At 36.6% G+C, this 21,696-nt stretch overlaps 1 protein-coding gene across 1 annotated transcript in view; it reads left to right on the top strand.

Annotated features, from left to right (window-relative positions):
• EPM2A (EPM2A glucan phosphatase, laforin) overlaps positions 1-21,696 on the top strand; it is an 86,361-nt gene that overhangs the window by 18,837 nt on the left and 45,828 nt on the right. Inside the window, exon 2 of the mRNA XM_047769998.1 lies at positions 16,646-16,820. Coding sequence (XP_047625954.1) covers positions 16,646-16,820 — 175 coding nt within the window. The remainder of the gene's footprint in view (positions 1-16,645; positions 16,821-21,696) is intronic.

Raw genomic sequence — 21,696 nt, forward strand, 5'->3', positions numbered from 1 at the left:
CCTTAACCCACAAGCAAAGCCAGGGATCGAACCCGCAACCTCGTGGTTCCTAGTCAGATTCATTAATGACTGAGCCACAACAGGAACTCCCCAAGAATTTTTTATATTCCTGAGACCCCTTGGGCATGTTTGAGACACCCTGGTCATCTCAGAGTCTCGCTTTTCTCCTCTCTGAAGTACAAGGTTTGGACAAGGGTAGGGATTTCAGAGGCTCTTTGGGATAGGCTGCATGATGTAAGCAGCAGTGGACTAGGAGCCAGCAGCCTTGGGCTCTGTGCTTGCTCTGCTGCTAGATAAGCATAGGACTCTGCAAAGGCATGTAATCTGCCAGAACCTCAGACCCAGGAATAAATATACTCACATGTCTGCTATCTATCCCACTGGATTTTTAAAAAAAGGAATACTATATCTGAAAGTACTTTGGAAATTATTAAAGTTCTATTATTCCAATTAAAAAATTTCATGACATTCCAGCCATCTTTTCAAAATTTGAAGATTTTATTTATATTTTAATTCCACTGGGTGGCAGTATTTCCCTTGCACTCTACTATAATTTTAGCATCTGTGTATGATCTTATAGAAAAGAATTTAATCACCATCTCATTTTCTCTCAATCTTATCCCCTTTTCCCACCCCTTGTCCTCCCTATTCCCCAAAACAATTCTGAGAAACCGTTACTATTCATTTAAAAGTGATGCAATGACAGAAATGTGAGGGCAATCACTAGGACTTAGCAATTTCTCCAGGATTTTACTTCTTTTGGGAAGAAGTGTTTAGGTAGCTTAATTTTGCTCAGATGTAGGTTAATTACTCTGATACAGGTAATTAAAATCAGTTAAGATTACCTAAAAATATCTTGCCATTGGCTCTTTTTGTGAATGCTTTAACAAGTTTTTTCAATAAACTAACGTAGACATTTTTGACTGATAATACTACTGATGCCTGTTTTATCCTATGTATCATAAGATGATAAAGTTGTTATGTTGATGTCTATGACATGTTTGCGAAACACTTTGTCATGGTTTCGTATCAGTTTACTTTGTGTCAGAATTTCTTAGAAAATTAATTCTACAAGATGAGTTAAATAAGAAAAGTACACTTGTAAAGCTAGTTAAGTCATTTCCTGACTTTTGTTGATATTAAGGCTTCTGTAAAGGGATGGTCTAGATCTACTAGAGTAGTCTTTTTGTGTAGCAGGAAAAAAAAATCAAGATTCTTTAGCAACATAATGCAGTGCTAGTTTTCACTTGTAAGGAAACCATCAATGCAATTTTTGTGTGTGTGTGTGTGTGTGTGTGTGCTTTTTAAGGCCGCACTCACAGCACATGGAAGTTCACAGGCTAGGGATCAAACTGGAGCCACAGCTGCTGGCTTACATAACAGCCACAGCAACGCTGGATCCCTGACCCACTGATCGACGCTGGAGTTGGAACCCCCATCCTCATGGATACTAGTCAGATTCGTTTCCGCTGAGCCACAATGGGAACTCTTCATCAATGTAATTGTTAAACTGCCATAATCACTGCATGCTATACAAGAAAAAGTAGCTGCTTTGAAAATTAGACGGTTGAAAAACTGTTTATAAAATGATGTCTTTGGAGAAATCTTTATGTTGAAATGGCTGACATTCGATAGAAATTTTAATTGTATTGTGCCAAATAAAATTTTGCTGTTTCCAAGGAGGAAAAAAAAAAGTTAAAATGGTAGAAGTCTAAACATGAATTGATACGTTAATGAGAATTTCACCTCGTCCCTTATGGTCATAATTATGAACCATTTCCTCTTCTCTAATATACAGGACAATGATAAGCTGTTTGCACCGTGTGCATGAACATTAAGTTTTTGTGGGTGTGTGTGGAAGATGATCCATAGCTTTTTGCTGATTCTCAAAAGGACTTAATACCCACACAAGTTAAAAAAAAAAGAAAGAAAAGAAAAGCTAAAACCCAAAACAAAATCAAAATAACGCAAAAACAGAAAAAACTGGTATTTCATCATAATTACATATTTTAAAGAAGGTTTAAAAATTGCTTTAGAAGTTTTACCTCATCAAATGTCAATCCTTGTTTGTATAAAGAGAAAAAAAATGGAGGGACAGTGTGTCTTAGTTAAGGATTTTAGAAAAATATAACAATTTTTTGCCCACTAATTAGGCAGTGACGGGCTGGCTAATAGATTAGTTAGGTCAATTCATTGCAAGTTGAACAACTGAACCTAACATGCTCTGATTAATAAACCAATAGGAACATGAGGGTGAGTACAAGTGGCATTTCATAAGTCAACTTTATTCTAGGTCCTTTCCTGCTAAATCATTTCATTACTAATTGAGCAAGCATGCTTCTCAAATTTGCTGATGAGAGCAGACTGAGAGAGACGGTTGCTGTTTTGTTTGAGAGAAGCAATATCCCAAAGAAAGGAATAAACCAACAAGAAGATATTATCAAAATCAAGTCTTATATTTGCATTAATAAGTTCTTTTCTAAAAATAGAGAACTAGAGAAATTTGTCTTCAGAACGATTCAGAAGTGAAAAGATTTAGGAGTTTCCATTAGTTTTGGTTTTAGAGAGACATTAGCATGGTTTAGGAAGAGATTGGTCAGAATTTGTAAACTGCTGAGTTGCTGGAAAAAAAATCAGTGGTCTTATCTTTGCAACACGTAGGTCTGAACAATGCTGTTGTTAAAAACAATTTGAGCTTATTTTAGGGGTTTACCTGTTTTGCAGATCAATGAACAGTTTTGCAAACAGACTGGAAGGACCGAAAGAGATGTAAGAGATGAGTAATAGTTAAAAGTTTGCATTGAGTTGTTGTTAAACACCAAGTGTGGTGGGTCCTGTGTGAAATCCTTTAAATGGATCATCTAATTGAATTCCCTTCCATATGAGGTTGATAGTACTGTGATCCATTTTTCACAAAGAGTAAACAGAGGCAAAGATTGCTTAACTGACTTTCTTCTTATTACTGATACATAGTAAGTGGTATAACTTGGGATAGAGTCCGAGTCTGGATATTGGGTCCATGTACTTAACTGCTGTAATATACTGCTGTCCAGGGGAAGAGTAGTCTGGAGTCAGCAGAGGAGAGTTTCAACAGAGCGGTTACTTTTGTTACATGCTGCAGACAGGTAAAGAAAGGTGAAAAATGAATCTGACATGAGATGACTTCCTCAAAAGTTCCCCCCACCCAGTGGGGTAATGAGGGTAGATCCCCAATTATAGGCCCCTGAGAAATGAGTAGGGAAGTGAGGATATTTGGTGAGGACAGGGCTAGTCAGAAGAAAAATACAGTTGTCAGAGATGATGGTGAGGCAGATACTGCAGGAAAACCAGGAGAGGAGGTATTTGGGGAGGTTTAAGGTGAGGCGTGGAAGGAGAGCCAGTGTTGTGGCAAAGAGGTTGTGCAAGCCTGACACAGTCAACAACTAGAGCGCCTATAGTCTCTCTCTTCTCCTCTCTCTCTCTCTTTTTTTTTTTTGTTGGGGGGGGAGTTGTGTGGGCAATTTTCAAGTTTTTAAAGTACATTAAAATGCTTTTAGTCTTAGTATTAATTTATTCTAAAATAACTTACCATTAAAAATTCATGCATTGATTACCCTTGAATTAAATCAGGTAGAGATATGTGATAACCTAAAGGAATGTAGTTTATCTTCCACAATGATTTGCTGGAGAAAGAGGATGTGTTCAAACCCATTACTGTCACCATCCAGGGTCTAATTAGCATTTGTTTTCTCCAGCTTTACCAGAAGAGCAGAAATGTTTGTTTCGATAGCAGTGGGCTGAGTCATTATTGCTCTAATCTGTCATGGTCGTCTTATTCACCTTGGCTAACACTTGGTCTAAGGATGCCTCTGTCGCCTAGTTCTGGCTAGTGAGATGTGGATGTCTTCCAGGAATGCTTTCAATTTTCTTCTCATGAAGAGGAACAGAGGCTCTGCACTCTTCTTCATGCTTTTGGAGTGTCCAGACATCATGTCTAGAGGTCATCCTTTGAACATGAGTTGACAAGCTTGTCAATCAGTGTAAAGGATGGCAAAGCAGATATTCAGAAGGTACTTGTGGTTGCCAAGGGGGAGGAGGAGGGCGTGAGATGGACTGGGAGTTTTAGTAGATACAACCTATTCCATTTAGAGTGGATAAGCAGTGAGGTCCTACCGTACAGCACAGGGAACTATATCCAATTTCTTGTGATAGAACATGATGGAAGATAATATGAGAAAAAGAATGTATATACATGAATGACTGGTTCACTTTGCTAGAAGCAGAAATTGATACCACATCGTAAATCAACTCTACTGTAATTAAAAGATACTACAAAAGAAGGTACTGGTCTTTCACCAGTTATGGGCTGCTTGGCCTCTGCTCTTGTTACACAAGAGATAGACGTGTATGTGTTTACACATACGTGTTGGGAGTTTGAAGTCACCGTTAGTGAGTTTTTCCACTGCTTGCAGTCAGACATAGGACTCAGAGAAGCCTACTTCTTTATCAACTGTTTCCTCTACATGTGTAGTTTATGGCTTTGGTAAATTTTAAGGTAATCTCCCTAATTGACCCTCTTTTATTTTTACAGCTTACAGTGTCTCATTAAAAAGGTTTTAATCTGGCTTATCAATTCCAGAAACAATTCAGTCTTTAAAATTGTGTTTGACCACTCTATCCTTTATTTCAATTAGCTGTTAATTTCTGGTTTATTTCCAGTAACTAGAACATTGCCTGTATATAGTTCACATCAGCTATGTCTCTGTAATATCAAAGAACAGTTTTGCCATAGAAGAAACCAAAGGATGAAGCCATCAGAGACAGTTTTCTCACTAGACCTAGATCGGCTCAAGGGAATGTCTCAATAAACCATTTAATCCTCATTCTAGAAAAGTTTAATTGAAGAGAGATTTCATGCCGAACCATTTACCTTACTATGAAACTACTAAAATGCATATCTGCTGGGTGAGCTGGTTTAGGATGGGGTTAAATATAAAATAATCCTCAGTGTTCTTCAGAGTTCCTGGGATAAATATGATTATTTTATGTTGTTGGCCTCTAAATGTTGGACACTTGAGTTATGGCCACTAGGGAAGTATCATCTTCTGCCTCAGCATTATTTGACTTAAAGGGTGCAAAGATAGGTGACATGAGAGTTTTGTCATGGGCTTCAAAGTATGCCAAGTAAAGCAGTCAAATTTGGTTAGAAGCATTTGCTTCCTCTAGTGAGTCTAATATTAATATAGATACTTTATTTTTATAGTGTCACTTGGATTTGTGTTCAGACAATGAAACACAATGAAATTTCTACTCAATTCTGAGAGAACTCTGGAGAGAAAAATCAACCTGACAATTTAACAACAACAAAAGTCTAGACACTACCATAAAAATTGTTTAAATGACAGTAGGAAAACAAACAGTAAAAATTATTTGAGCAATCAAATAAAAATATATTAAACACATGAATAAACATCTCTGCATGTGACACAGAAAGTAAGTGCAGTAAGTGGAAATAGATCCAATTACATAGAGATGGAGCATTTTAATATTCTAATCTTGTTTAATCCCTTGAGTCATGACATAATTAGCTACTGAAAGATTTGATCACTTCAAATCAGGTGGTCAAATCTTTTGGCTTCTCTCTAGATTATCATCACATTGAATGAATTATTAATAATTCAGTCTCAGTGGTTTGAGTCAAGCCTATTAAGAACAATCTAAGTTTCAAATTTTCTCTAAAAATTATATAAAAAGGAGAGCTCTGTTATTGTATTTAATTTTAAATGGAAGCATAATTTCTGGGTAATGCCATTTGGGTGATTTTTAAATAGAATCTTCAATCTTTGAGATGCTTCCTCTTTTAAGATGTGTGTATCATCGTGAATCACTAATTAATGTAAAACCTTTGCAATTAAAGAAAAATCTGACTTCCTAAATAATGGTTAGATGAATAGTAATTCTCTGTTTTTTCAAGGCATGAAATCCAGTCGTTATGTAGGGCTTGCTTTAGAACTTGGTTCAGTAATATGGACCCCCTACGAGTCCATATCATGTTGTAACTCTATGCACTGAAATAAACCCTCCTTGTTTTCAGCTTTGAACCATACTGATTCATACATCACTGTGCTCTTTGTATGTATCTAAAGCATTCTCTGTTGTCATCACAGCTTGAGACCCATCCCCTCTCACAAGCCCTTTCTCAAGTAGATGTAACTCACACTGATACAACCATCTCCATTTTTCAGGTTTCTATATCCATGTACACACCACGAATCTATCGTAGTTTCCTTACACACTACAAACCTTTCATAGTTTCCTTTCCTGGTGAGCCAATCGCTCCTTAAAATACATCTCAGAATAGTATTCCAATCATCATACGTTGAATATGTCATTGGAGATGAAGCTTATTTGCAGCCTTTGAATGGTCTACTTAGGTATCAGTGTCTTACAAAGTTTTTAAATTATTTTCATCCTTTTGTTTCATTCACTAGTTGCTTTGCATAACCTTTGTCTAATCAACAATACTCCATTAATTGTGAGAATCATGTTTTTAAATTTTTTATATGATTTTTATTTTTTCATTGTAATTGATTTACAGTGTTCTTTCAATTTCTGCTGTATAGCAAAGTGACCCAGTCATACATATATATACGTATTCTTTTTCTCAGATTATCCTCCATGAAATCCTGCTGTATAGCACAGGGAACTATATCTAGTCACCTGTGATGGAACATAACAGAGGATAATGTGAGGAGAATCATGTTTTGGATTTCATGTGTCCACTTCAGTTTACCAGAGGACTGGATATACAACAAACTCAATACTACTTGAATATTAACTGGATTAAACTTTTGAGTATTTCACTAAGATGAGTGCATTGGTCTGCTGGGGCTGCTATAACAAAATACCATAGACTGGGTGGCTCAAATGGCAGAAATTTATTTTCTCACAGTTCTGAAATTAAGCAGCAGATTTGGTTTGTGGTGAGGACTCTTTTCCTGGCTTGCAGATGGCTGCCTTCTCACTGTGTCCTCATGTTCCTGCATGGAGAGAGAGGCTGGTGTCTCTTCCTCTTCTTATAAGGACACCAATCCAATTGGTTTAGGGCCCCACCCTTATGACCTCATTTAACCTGAAGTCCCTTTCTAATGCCCTATCTCCAGAGAAAGTCACAATGAGGGTTAGAGCATCAACATATAAATTTGGGGGGGGCTCCAAAATTTAGTTCATAACAATGATATATTAAATTGTCAGTAAATCTTTTAAGACAGGAACTATTGAATTTTGCTTTTCTCATTACTATTTTTAAATTCTATTTCTTTAGCCTAGCTTGATCTAAGCCTCCATTTCACCTATATCTTATTCTAATTGTAGGAGTCTTCTAATATTTTCTGCTCTGTATGGTTTGGCAGGTGTTAATTAAGCTTTTCTTTAAAATTCTTAGCTTGAACTGATTAAGGCTCTTTTGGGAGTTTTACCTAAAAGATCCCCTGTGGAGGCTTGGCAGAGGGTGAATCCAAAGCTAAGCTTTATTAGTTACTCTTGCTCTTCCTCTTTTCTGCACACCTCAAGCTTACCTTAGAAAGGACCAATACATCACACCCACCCACCTTGAGGACTTCTGTTGACTGACTCTCAGAATTTGACCATATGTGAATGGTCTTAAGTCTGATTTTTAATGAGAGCAAGTGAAGCCACACCTATTATGTACAAAGATAGGAACCCCCTGACTGTGGTTCTATCTGAATTGTCTTAGGCTGAGTGGTTTTTTTTTTTTTTTTCTTTTCTTTTTTTTGGCCACCCTGTGCCATATGGAATTCCTGGGCCAGGGATCAGATCCTAGCCACAGGTGCAACCTATACCACAGCTGCAGTAACACCAGCTCCTTTAACTCACTGTGCTGGGCCCGGGATCAAACCTGCATCCTGGCGCTGTGGAGATGCTGCTGATCCTTTTGTGCCAAGGGGGAACTCCCTGAGTAGCTGATTTTTCACTAAAAGGGTTAGACAATATTCTTTACAGATTTACAGAAAGGATAATGCTTAGAATCTCATGTTTTAAACTTAACCGTTTGCCATAAAAATAGCAATCACCAATAATAATCAGTTTTATACCTTGAAAGATAATCAAACATGCATACCCAGATCTGCATGCATGCATGTCCATGCCCATGAGTGCATGTGTTCCCTGAGCCAGGTGTCTGATTTACTACCATAATCATCTTGTTACATTTGGTGTTTTCCTTTCTGGTCCTCTAAACTCTAACTTTCTTAGCAATAATATTTTCACATCTACTTTAGAAAAACCTATGTCTAAATCTAATTCCTATTTTCATCATTGCTAAGTGGGCCTCTTATTTGTCTTTGTGGTAATTATTATTATTTTAAAGCAAAACCCTTGGAGCTCTTTCCTGAAATTGTTCAATTGTTTTGTATTGGATTTTTCTTAGGAGTTATTTCAGCTTTAACTTTTGGCATAGCACTCTTGACTATAAAAACCTGCTATTATTTTAATGCAGTATTGTTATACAGGAACTGGGCTTTTGTCTACATACCTCCCTGAGTTAGTATAGAACTGTCTTCATACCCATGGATAGTCTTTGATTTTGTAATTTTCATTAGCCAAATTTCATTATTTTTGTCATTAGCATGAACTATCTGCTTAACACTTTGCATTTAAGATTTTTGTGTTCCTATAATCAAATAAGATAAAAATCTTATAAAAAATATTCTTCCTAAGTCTTGTATTGTTATTTTCTTACTAGCTTTTCTTGTTTTCTTTGTTAAAATTTTATTTTGTTGTGTGTGCAGATTCTAGGGCTGGTAAAGACTCTATAATTGCTTAAGTTAGGTTTTAACTGTGGTCTTACCTCCTGCTATCTGTCTGTCTGTCTGTCTGTCTATCTATCTATCTATTTATTGTCTATCTGTCTGTCTGTCCATCTATCCATCTATCTATCTAGCCCTGTTACTATAGGGTGGAGAAGATGGAAGCCTCTCTAATATGCCTAAGCAGGAGGGAAGATTTAAATCCTCCTGGTCATCCTTATCCTTGCTTTCCTGCTTCTGCTCTGCTTAGCAGATGCAGCTGCTTGTTGCCTTGTTCTATATCAAGTCAACATAGGCAAGAAATTAAGCTTTTAAGTAAATTTTCATTAGTGGACTATCCTCTTTCTCTCCATGCCAGAAATTTGTGTGTGTGAATATAGGAGGTTATACTGATGGTTGGGGAGGAGGAGAAGAGAGGCAAACAACTTCAAATTAAGTGTTAAATGCTGACCTTTACCCGTTCTCTGGTGATCTCGTGACCAGTGTGTTTTGATTATCTGCTCCACTTTATGTAGTTTGCTGGCTAGATCTTCTCTTCTGCCTTCTGTTTCTTCACCCCGCCTTTCTTTCTCCTTCTCAATCTTCACATCCTTTTCCGTATCCCCTCCTTCCTTGATTGCACCTACATCCTCTGTCCTGTGATGCAGTTCAGCTCTCTCTCATCACTACACTCAAACTCAGCTATTTTCTACCATTGCATATTGCAATGTATCAAAGTGCTCAACTGGAAAGGATCCTTTCTCTCAAAGAAGCAGTTGGTTGAACAAAAAATTTTTTTCTGCATTTTATTTTGTCTTGCGTTTGCAGTTGGAACAGACTATCAAAGTGCCAGAGTTGGTAATGATTATACCATGTGTGTACAACTTTATGCACCAATAGCTTTTGAAGCAGTAAGTACCAGATAGGGCATGAGAGAGATCTGATTTGTGTGAATTACTAGCTAAAATTAGAGATTATTATGTTAGGTTCAGAATTCGTGTTCACATGCTAGAAATAAAAACTGCAAGGTAATTAAACTCCAAAGAGGACAGAGTCAAAAGAAGTAACATATGTGTAATAATTAGAATTTTAATTTTAAGTAGACCACATTATGTAATAGATTTTGCTTATCTAATATTATTTCAAAATTTCTGACTTTATAGAAAATATTACTTTTAACCTGAATTTTCAACTTATAGAACTATTTAAAATAATGTATTAGTTCAGATTTTTTTATTTTGAGGTTTCTGACTTCTCTGACCGGAAAGTAATTTGTGTCTGCAGTGCTGGAAAGCAGGCCCCTTACTCCCTCATGTTTATTCACTTTATTTTTAAAAAAATTTATTGGAGTATAGTTGACTTAAATGGTGTATTATTTCAGATGTACAGCAAAGTGAATCAGCTACACATATACATATATCCATTCCCTTTCAGATTCTTTTCCCATATAGGTAATTATGCAATATTGAGTACATTACTCTTTGCTATACCATAAGTCCTCATTACTTATCTATTATACGTATAGTACTGTGTATATGTCAATCACAACCTCCCAATTTATCCCTCCCCTGAATGTTTTCTTCCAACATGGTAACCATAAGTTTGGTTTCAAAATCTTTGAGTCTGTTTCTGTTTTGTGGATAAGTTCTTTTGTATCATTTTTATTAGTTTCTGCATATTAGTGATCTCATAGGATATTTGTCTTTCTCCGTCTGACTTCAGTTAGTATGATAATTTCTAAGTCCATTCTTGTTGCTGCCAGTGACATTATTTTGTTCTTTTTAATGGCTGAGTTATATTCCATTGTATGTATGTACCACATCTTCTTAATCCATTCTTCTGTTGATGGACATTTAGATTCCTTCCATGTCTTGTTCATAGTGTTCCTATCAACATTGGGGTGACTATATCTTTTCAAATTATGGTTTTCTCTGGGTACATGCCCAGGAGTGAGATTGCTGGATCATATGGTAGTTCTATATGGTGTATCACCTCATACCAGTCAGGATGGCCATCATCAAAAATTATACAAACAATAATTGCTGGAAATAACGTGGAAAGAAGGAAACCCTCCTACACTGTTGGTGGAAATATAAATTGGTGCAACCACTATGGAGAACAGAATAGAGATTCCTTTAAAAACTAAATATTTGTTTTAATTTACCTAACTTGCCTCAGAAAAACTGGTAACATGATGACCAAATCTGCTCTGAAGAAATGTGTTTATTATTAATTAAGCCAATCCTTTTCCACTTTCTGCCAATAACAGACTAGTTTATCCCACCTTAGTGAGCTGTTTGTATGTTTATTTTAAATTAATACTAGTGAATGACTGGCAATGGGAAGTGCCAATGGAACAGATAATTCACTCTTACCTGCTCCCTCCCCTCCTCACTCCAACCACTGCCACAAAGTTACTCCTTTAACCTTATTGCAACATAGCCAACTGACTCCTTTATGAGGTAGAAACCTGGAAATGTTAAACTAAAATTCTGGGCATAACTGATCACTGGTGGCAAGCAATGTGTTATACATTGTACTCTTAGGGCAGCTCTGTGGAGGAGGAAGTGAATTAGAAACCAAAAAAAATGTCCAGTCTATTTGGAAAAAAACAAACAAACCAACATTTATTTTTTAATTAAACTTTTTATTTTGAGGTAATTATGTGTTCCCTTGCAGTTGCAAGAAATAATACAGAAAGATCTTTGTAACTTTTACCATTTCCCTCAATGGTAACATTTTCATCACCATGAGGATCTCCCAAGTTCCTCTTTTATAGCCTCACCTGCTTTCCTCATCCCCCAAACCCCCAACCTCTGGCAACCACTAATCTGTTCTCCATCTATACATTTACTTTTCATTTCAAGATATATATATATGGACTCATATATATATATCTTTTCATATTTACTTTTCATATATACTTTTCATTTCATGATATATATATGGACTCATATATATATCTCAAGTTATATAAATGGACTCATATGGTATGTGGGATTGATTTTTTTTCACTCAGCATAAATTTTTGGGAGATTCACCTAAGTTTTTGCACTATCAATTGGTGATTCCTTTTTATGGCTTAATCATGGGATGGATGTACCAAAAATTGTTAAATCATTCGCCTATTGAAAGACCTCTGATTGCTTTTTCTGTTTTTCTGTTTTTACATTCCACATATAATTGAGATCATATAGTATTTATATTTCTCCGTCTTACTTATTTTACTTAACATAATGCCTTCAAGGTCCATGCATGTTGGACTGATAGTTTGACCATCATATAATTTCCCTCTCTAGTAATTTTCTTTGCTCTGAGATTCTACTTCATCAGGTAATAATATAATCATCTCAGCTTTTTTTTTTTTTTTTCTTGTTACGACTGTATCCACCGCACAAGGAAGTTCCCAGGCTAGGGGTCTAATTGGAGCTGCAGCTGCTGGCCTACACCACAGCCACGATAATGCCAGATCTGAGCTGCATCTGTGACCTATGCTGCAGTTCGTGGCAATGCTGGATCCTTAACCCACTGAGCAAGGCCAGGGATCGAACCCGCATCCTTGCGAATACTAGTCAGGTTTGTAACCTGCTGAGCCACAGTGGGAACTCCTATCTCAGCTTTTTAAAAATTAATATTTGCATGGAATATCTTTTTCTTTACTTTTATTTTCCACTTGCCTTTATAATTTGAAGAGAGTTTCTTCTATAGCTGGTTCATTAAAAAAATTTACTCTGCCAGTCTCTGTATTTTAATGTGTATTTAGACTGTTTACATTTAATGAGACTATTTGTATGTTAAGACTTAAGTTTGTTACTTTATTTTTTGTTTCTGGTTGTTTCCTCTGTTTTTTATTCTCTGTTTCCTTTCTATGCCTTCTAATGGCAATGTGGTTTATGCTTTAACATTTTTTAGAATTTTATTTTGATTTATCTACATTATATAAACATATCTTGCCATGGTTGACTGGTTTCATCATTTGGCTAATTTAAATAAATTGGAGGAACCTTCCCTCTATTTTTTTTGCCCTTCTTATAATTGTCTTAAATATTTCCACACATAGGATCACATCAGACAGCATTATAATTTTTGTTAGCAACTCAAGAGGAGAAGTCCTATTGGAATTACCCACATATTTGCTTACCATCTTCTTCCTTCCTGGTGTTCAACAATTTCCTTTCTGTTTAAAGATCTTCTGTTTAGCCATGTTTTTGAGAAACCTACTGACATTAAAGTGGCTGCTTTCTTAAATTATCATTTTCCTGGCTACTTTCAAGGTTTTTCTTTGTGTTTAGTTTTCAGAAATGTAATTATAATGTGTTGTGGCATGAAATTCTTTTTATTTATCCCATTTTGAGTTTGCTTAACTTGAACATAGATTTATGCTTATTTACAAATTTTGAAAGTTTTTAAGCATTATTATCTCAAGTACTTTTTAGCCACACCCTTTCTCATCTCCTTTCCAATTATAGGAGTGCTACGTCTATTGTTACAGTCTCATAGGTTCCTAAAGCTCTGTTGTTGTTGTTGTTGTTGTTGTTTGTTTTGTTTTTCAGTCCATTTTCTCTCTGTTGCTTAGCTTGGATAATTTCTGTTATATTATCTTGCAGCTTGCTAATTTTCCTTTGTTCTTTCCATTCTGCTCTTAAACTCATCCTCTTAGATTATGTCAGTTGTTACATTTTTCAGTTCTAAAATTTTCAATTAATTCTTTTTTATATCTTCTATTTCTTTCCCGAGACTTTGTGATTTTTCATTTGTTTCAAATGTGTTCAGTGCATTGTTGAAACTTAAAATCCTTGTCAGATAGGTTTAACATCTCTGTTAGAGATGTTAGCATTTTGGGGGCATTTTTTTTTCATTCTTTTGGAGATCTTTGTGATTCTTGATGTAGTGAATGACTTTCCATTGAAACCTAGGCATTCTGAATATTATTTAATGAGACTCTGCATCTTATCAAAACTTCTGGTTTAAATAGATTCCTCTGATACTGTTCTGGCAGGAGAGCGAAGGTACCATTTCATTACCCAGGTTCCTCACCCAGTCTCCATTGATAACTGAAGGGACTGGGTTCCTTATTACCACTGAATGGGATGAGAGCTCCCACTCTCCACTCGACCTCTGCTGTTACCTCCCTGGCTGAGAGATAGATGAATTCTGTTACTTTTCTTAAAATATGGATGTGTAAAAATGAGTAATTCAAAAAACCAATTCTAGGAGTGAAGAATTCTTCGGGAAGTTAATGTTACATATATAATTTTTCTTGAATAGTGTAATTTATGTATACCTGAGCTCCTCAGTAATTATATTTATTCAAGTCATAGCATTTAAATTGTTGTAAGTCTTTTGTACTGAACAGTGGGAGCCATAGATATTATTCTCTTATAATAATAAGAAAAGTAATACCTTCTCTTTGTAGTGAATCCAATGGATTCAAAATAGTTAAGAGTAAAACAGACCTTCCTTCCCAATTACCTTCTCCAGATGTAGTTACTGTTAATAGTTACATCTATTAACTATTTTTCAGTCCAAATTCACAGTTTCCATCATGCTTCCCCACCTCACTTACTCCCTCCTTGTTTTCTTCTCCAGCTTCTCTTGTGCCTGCTTCGTAAGCTCATCTTTCACTATCTAGCTGTTAAATGTTGAGATGCTTTCAGACTTGGTTCTAGAAGCCTTTTCTTCTCAATCAATATTGTTTTTCTTTGTGACTCATCTATATCCTGGTCTCAATTACCATTTATACTTAGATGACTCATAAACTTATTTTTCCAGTTTAGGTCTCTGGTCTGAGTATCAAAATCAATAAATTCACCTCTTTACTTGACATCTCCTTTTGATTCTAAATAGCTCTCCAAGCCCTAAATGCCAAAACCAAACTGATGATCTTACCTTCCAACTCTTCTAGATTTCACATCTCAGTGAATGGTACCCCTATCTATTAAGTTGTATTTGCCAAAAGCCTAGGTGTCATTATTGATTCCCTTTTTTCTTCGCCTCCTATATCCAATTAATCACCAAGTCCCATGGCTTTTTGCTCCTGAATCTTCCTTCTCCTTTCCATTTCTACCTCCAGGCTTTTATCATCTTTTACCTAGGCTGATGCAATAGTTTTCTAAATGGACTTTCTGTTTCTGCTCTCATTGTGCTTGAATTAATTCTTTACTCTGTAACCAGAGAGATATTTTCAAATAAAAATTTGGTCATGTCATCTGCCTGATTAAAATATTTCATGTTTTATTGCCCTTATGGAAAATACCTAAGTCCTTAACATGTCTTAGTACAATGCCTATCATATAGTCGACATTCAGTAAATATTTGTGGAAGAATGGGTAGATAGATTTTTACGCAGATGTATGTATCTATGAATCTTTCTTGGCTCTTGTTATATTTCTGTTGGATGTTTTTCTAGAACTGGGATTGCTACTATAGTTTGGTTTTCATCCATTTAATATCACAGTTAATAGGGAAGTTGGTGCAGCACCTTGTAGCCATCAAGAGAAAAAGAGGAGGCTGAGCTAGGAATACCAGTGATGATTGATTAAAGAAGCCATCCTGTACCTTCTATCTTATGGAAAGGAGTTATATTCTAAAGAACTGCCCAATGACTTAAGGGTTTTTAAAATAGATTTAATGCTAAATAGCCTTAGGTAAAATATTTTGTAAGGCAGAACAAGGAACAAATTAGTTGAATTTTCATCTTCACAGTAAGGGTGATGACTTATTCCTATTTTATTTTGCCTATAGGTTTTCCTTATTAATGACAATATCTGGAAATTAGGTAGGTTAAGCAAAGGAATCATTTGAAATGGAATGGTCACATAAGAATAGCTAATACAAATTATGTACTAATTACAATTTTCATAGATATAAAGGGTGTGTTTACTACTGTAGTTGATACTGGGCAAAATTGTGATATAGGCAAATAGTGTTTTCAGAGATGTGCTCTTCTGTCTCTGCCCCTTTTGCTCCACTCCCTGGGAGGAGGAATATGTGTCTTGGTGCTTCTGAAGTAGGCAGAAAAATAGCATGAAGGTTTCAGGTGCCTGAAAGGTGAGAGATTAGGGCTGTCAGGTTACTGAGAGCTCTGCACTTACTAGTTCTGTTGCCCTGGACAAGCTAGTTTAATCTCTGTGATACTTAGTTTTCCCACTTGAAGTTAATACGAACCACTGATTTACATGCAAACTGGATTGCCTATGATCATTTATTTTATTATTTATTTAATTAAAAAATTTTGGATTTATTTATTTATTTATTTATTTTAGGGCTGCGCCCCCAGCATATAAATGTTCCTGGGCTGAGGATTGAACCCCTACCACAGCAGTGACCCCAGCTACTGCAGTGACAATGGCCAGAACCTTAATCTGCTATGCCACGAGAAAACTCCTATTTTGTTATTTATTAATGCATTTATATTTTAAAATTCATTTATTGTTTGAGCTGATACTGAAGCACTTTATTACTGATTTCAGTTATAAATTTGCATAGCAGGAAAATAAGAGTATGCAGTTCGGGGACGTTAATGCCTTTAAAAATCTTTTCAACAGCTTATGAGGTTGCAAAATGATTCACAAAGGACTCTTTAGGCACTGAGAGGTATCATGAAATTTGGAGAGTTAATACGATTTTGGAACTGTCCATGCATTCAAAGGGAGCATAGAACTCTATGAAATTCAGTCTTCACAAATTTTCACTCTCTTCCCTCTTACTCTAGTCTATTTTTGTTTATACTGAACTGTGTAGGTTATGCAGCTTTACATTTATTTTCATCTTACTATTAATTTTGCATCAGCTACTTTTTGGCTGTTGAAGCAATACATTGATATAATTGCCCTGTTTGTTGTTTTCTCTTGTTCTAGGCAATGGGCCCCACCATGACCGGTGCTATACTTATAATGAAAGCAACTTGGTGGATGGTGTTTATTGCCTTCCAATAGGACACTGGATTGAGGCCACTGGGCACACCAATGAGATGAAGCACACAACAGACTTCTATTTTAATATTGCAGGCCACCAAGCCATGCATTATTCAAGGTAAAAATAGTGCTGTGTTTATAAGCCTAGAAGTAGGACAAGGGTAGCATTAGGACAATGGAAGCATTTACTGTGTACAGAACTGCAGTATCTCCCTCTGGAGTGTTAAATAGGCCTTCAGTACTTTGAGAAGGTAAAGTACAGTGAATTACTGCGTGCGTGAATTTTTCTGGTTCTGGATGTAAAGAATTTTTTTATGGAATTTTAAAATTAAATACCTATTCTAGCATCAATATATCTTGACCAGACAGTAGTTCACCAATCTTTGTACTTACAGAGTGGATTAAAAAGAAAAAGCTAGACTGAAATATCCTAAATCAGCATTTGTATCTTTCATGCTACTGACCAACAGTGAAATAAAAATTGGTGTTTTTTTATAAACTATTATTCAAATAAACATGTGTGAAAATCTAGACCTAGAACTAGATCAGATGTGATCATTTACTCTTACTTATTAATATATTTATTTTATGTATTTGCCTGTTTAATTATTATTCCTGAAATATGTGCCACGGTACAAATTCAAACACCAAAGAGGATGCTAAAGGAAAAGTTAGGTTCAGTACACTTTCCTTCATTCCCACTCATCGGAAATAATAATTTTAACCATTTTATGGTTAGTTTTTCTGGAAGTTAAATCCAAGTCTCAAATAATACGCCTATACTTTATTTGCTAATATATCAATTTAAAAATTGCTATCGATTCCCTTCTATGATGTGAGAGAAATTTAGCTCACTTATCTTCTCTCTGCACTCCTAATCCCTACCAGGCTCCTTAAAAAATTCTTTTGTTGTTCAACTTCATAAAAATTCCATTTCTTGACGCATAAGTTTTTGACAATGTTCCTTCATTTCCTGCTGTGTAAGATCAGAGATTTACTTTTCCTGTGCATCTACTTCTACCCATTAACTTCTGTTTTTCATTACTTATACATTTTCAAGGTTTATGGAACTTATATTTAATTTAGCAAGTCTAAATAAGTTTTTCATACTTTGATGATTTAAAATTTATTTTATTTTATTTTTATTTATTTATTTATTTTTGTCTTTTGTCTTTTTTGTTGTTGCTGTTGTTGTTGTTGTTACTATTTCTTGGGCCGCTCCCACGGCATATGGAGGTTCCCAGGCTAGGGGTTGAATCTGAGCTGTAGCCACTGGCCTACACCAGAGCCACAGCAACGCGGGATCCGAGCCGCGTCTGCAACCTACACCACAGCTCACGGCAACGCCGGATCGTTAACCCACTGAGCAAGGGCAGGGACCGAACCCGCAACCTCATGGTTCCTAGTCGGATTCGTTAACCACTGCGCCACGACGGGAACTCCTGATGATTTAAAATTTAAAACCAACATCCAACATTTAAAATGTTCATCTATGTTATGTACTGTAGGTCATGTGGTGTTTGTACCATTTCAAAGAGATGTTCTTAAAAGTGGTATTGTTTTGAATGAGAGATATAATTAATAGAAACAGGGTTGTAAGGGTTAGGGGAGAGGGAGAATGTAATTTCATCACGCTGTTAGGGAATGAATAGTCTTCTTGGACACACCATTCTTATAAATTCATGTTAGAACTTGGCTTCTCTGGCAGATTCGTTGCACAGTGGGAGGAAGAGGAGTCAAGCATGACTTGGGATTTTAATGGTCTGAGCTATTGGCTTAATGGTGTTGCTATTAACTGAGATGGGGAGACTTAGGAGAAGAGCGGTTTGGAGTAGGGATTAAAATAAAAATTCTATTTTAGACATATTGCATTTGAAATGTAGATTAGAACGGAAATCAACTTGATGTCTGGAGTTTGCGGGAGAGGTTGGAAATGGAGAATTAAAATTAGGATTATCAATATATAGATGACATTCCAAATGATAAGTCTAGAAGATCATTTAGCAAATGAGTAAAATCAAAAAATGACAAAGAAAAAAAGAGCTCTCAGCTCCACACAATTTAGCAATCAAGGAGAAGCAGAGGATCCAGAGAAAAGAATGAGAAGGAACACCCACTGAGATGTTCTGACATTTAATAAGGATGTGTTTGTGTGTTCAGTGCTGGACAATCAAAGACAGAGCAACAATGCTCCCTGCTCTCGGGAGCTCAGGTTCTTGCGGAGGACAAGCCTGTAAACAGCTCCAAGATAGTAAGATAATCGCTATGATGAAGTTGTATATGCGGTGGAATGAGGGACAGGAGGAGAGATCTTCAGGGCGAGATCTTTATGAGTAGAACTTGATAGAAACGTGAAGGATTTTTCTTTTCCACGAGGGCATTTGGGAGAGAGAAGTCAAGGTAAGAAGAATAGCAAATGCAAAGATCTGGAAGCATAAGAGCAAACTTAAGCTGACCAATCACTTTGTCCAATCAGGATAATTTCCAGAATAAAAACAGGTACTTTTAATAATTAGCCTAAAAAAAAAAAAAAAAAGTTCCCCCCGTGGTGCGGTGGGAACAAATCTGACTAGCAACCATGAGCTTGCGGGGGTCCATCCCTGGCCTCGCCCAGTAGGTTAAGGATCTGGTGTTGCTGTGATCTGTGGTGTAGGTTGCAGACACGGCTCGGATCTGGCGTTGCTGTGGCTGTGGCATAGGATTAGACCTCTAGCCTGGGAATTTCCATATGCAGTCCTAAAACAATAAATAAATAAAATAATAATAATTAGCCTGCCCTTAGGCATAGAAGAGGACTGTCCTGGGAATACCAGAACATAGGGCAATCTAAAGAACAGGTCATGTAGGAGGGAACATTCTGGTATCTCTCCATAGTCAGACCCAGAGAGACAGGGTGAGAAACACCCTGCCCCAGTACGGGGACCACACCCATTACATGGTGTGACTGTGGTTAGGGTTCTGGCACTACTTTTTTTTTTGGTCTTTTCGTCTTTTTAGGGTTTCACCCACCGCATATGGAGTCTAATCAGAGTCTAATCAGAGCTGTTGCTGCCGGCCTACACCACAGTCACAGAAACACCAGATCCAAGCCGCATCTTCGACCTACACCATAGCTCAGGGCAACACCGGATCCTTAACCCACTGATCGAGGCCAGGGATCGAACCCACAACTTCATGATTCCTAGTAGGATTCATTTGCACTGCACCATGACGGCAACCCCATGGCCCATCTTCTTGATTGTAGTTTTTGTTATTATCTATTGATTTCACATCATTAAAAATGAAGATTTAGCTCTTTTTTCTTCCCTTTCTCCCACAAACCTCAGTGACATCCTCCTATTGTTCAATCCTCCCAATATACTTGTAATTATCTTTCTGATGAGATTAGCATGCCATGTGTTTTTTCATATGCCCTGTGTAAATGCTATTGAATACCCCTAACTGTTCACAATGTCTGAACCTCCTTTGACGAATGTATAGCTTTCAGGTTTGCTATTGAGTAGTTGAAGCCATTATGGCTCCTGATTCTTTATATTTGAACTGAGTTGTTCCCCTTCCCACCCCCTAGTGGAGAAGCTATTAGAAGCTTTTTCTTTTCAATATTATGAAATTTCATGCTGAAATGTCTTGATGTGGATCTCTCTCTCTCTCTTTTTTTAAATCCATTTTGCTAAGCTCTCAGTGAGCAGATTTTTTTAAATTCTGCCAATTCTGGGCTTTCTAATTCTTTGAAAGAAAGTTTCTCAAGTTATTTCTTTGGTGATTTATTCACTTTCTGGAACTCCCCTCATGCAGATATTGGAATCCTGGCCTGGGTCTTTTATATTTTGCATCCCTTTGGTATTTCCCCCTCTTCTTTCTAACTCATTTTCTCAACTTAATTGTTTATCACTGCTATTTAATTTTTCATTTCTGCTATCATTTTTTTTGCTTTCTGTGAGTTCCTCATTTAATTACCTGAATGACCCCCTCTAGCCAGACACTTGTTTAAGCTTCCCTAGAGAATAAATCTCCAGTCTTTCAAAGGCCTGGGGAGGCAGTGTGTCCCAGCTGAGAAGAGTAGGAAACTGAAGCTGAGGGTCTGGCTCTTTCCTAAAAAGACTTGCCCCTTCTCCTTATTCTCACTTTTTTCTTTTTAGGCCCACGCCCCTGGCATATGGAAGTTCCCAGGCTAGGGGTCGCTTCAGAGCTGCAGCTGCCAGCCTACATCACAGCCAGACCAATGCCAGATCCTAGCCATGTCTGTGACCTAGACTGCAGCTCACGGCAACGCTGAATCCTTAATCCACAAGACCAGGGATCAAACGTGTGTCCCCAAGGATACTAGTCGGATTCGTATCTGCTGAGCCACAGCAGGAACTCCTTCTGTCCTTGTTCTTTTCACACACATCCTGAAGTACTTGGCAAATCCAGTTTCTGAGCTCATTGGGGATTGTATGGTGTCATTCCAGTAAATTCTCAGCTTTCTCCACTATTGGCCTTGAGACTTTGTCTTTCTCAGTCTGTTAAATTATTCAGTAATCAACTAATTGCTTTCCACTTTCCACAGTTTTGTTGCTGTCGTCTTTCTTTCTGGTCTTTCTTGAGGTTTTATGTGTTTAATTTTCCACAAAAATCTCTTTAGTCCTTTTTTAAAGGGATTTGGTGACAGTCAGATTAGTTATGTGAAACCAATTTTTCTGCAATAAAATTAAAGTGAAATAAAGCTTTCAGAGTCTAACATAAAACTTTGTAAAGAGTAGCTCAATAAATATTAAGTACATTCTTTATTTTTAACATTTAGTCTGTGTTATGTTCCTCTGACCCAGGTTAAGATTCTATCACACTAGAATGAGATTTTATAAATCAAGGCCCAACTTCCATATTCAGTCTACACTTGGTACCAAACTACATCTCCCTCTTCAATAGATTTTTTTATGCAAAAGAATATATGTTTGCATTAAAGACACAGAAAACTAATTTAAAGAGACTTTAGTGGAAAGGGACTGTACTTT

This window comes from Phacochoerus africanus, chromosome 2 (genome assembly GCF_016906955.1).
Source record: "Phacochoerus africanus isolate WHEZ1 chromosome 2, ROS_Pafr_v1, whole genome shotgun sequence".
Lineage (NCBI taxonomy): Eukaryota > Metazoa > Chordata > Mammalia > Artiodactyla > Suidae > Phacochoerus > Phacochoerus africanus.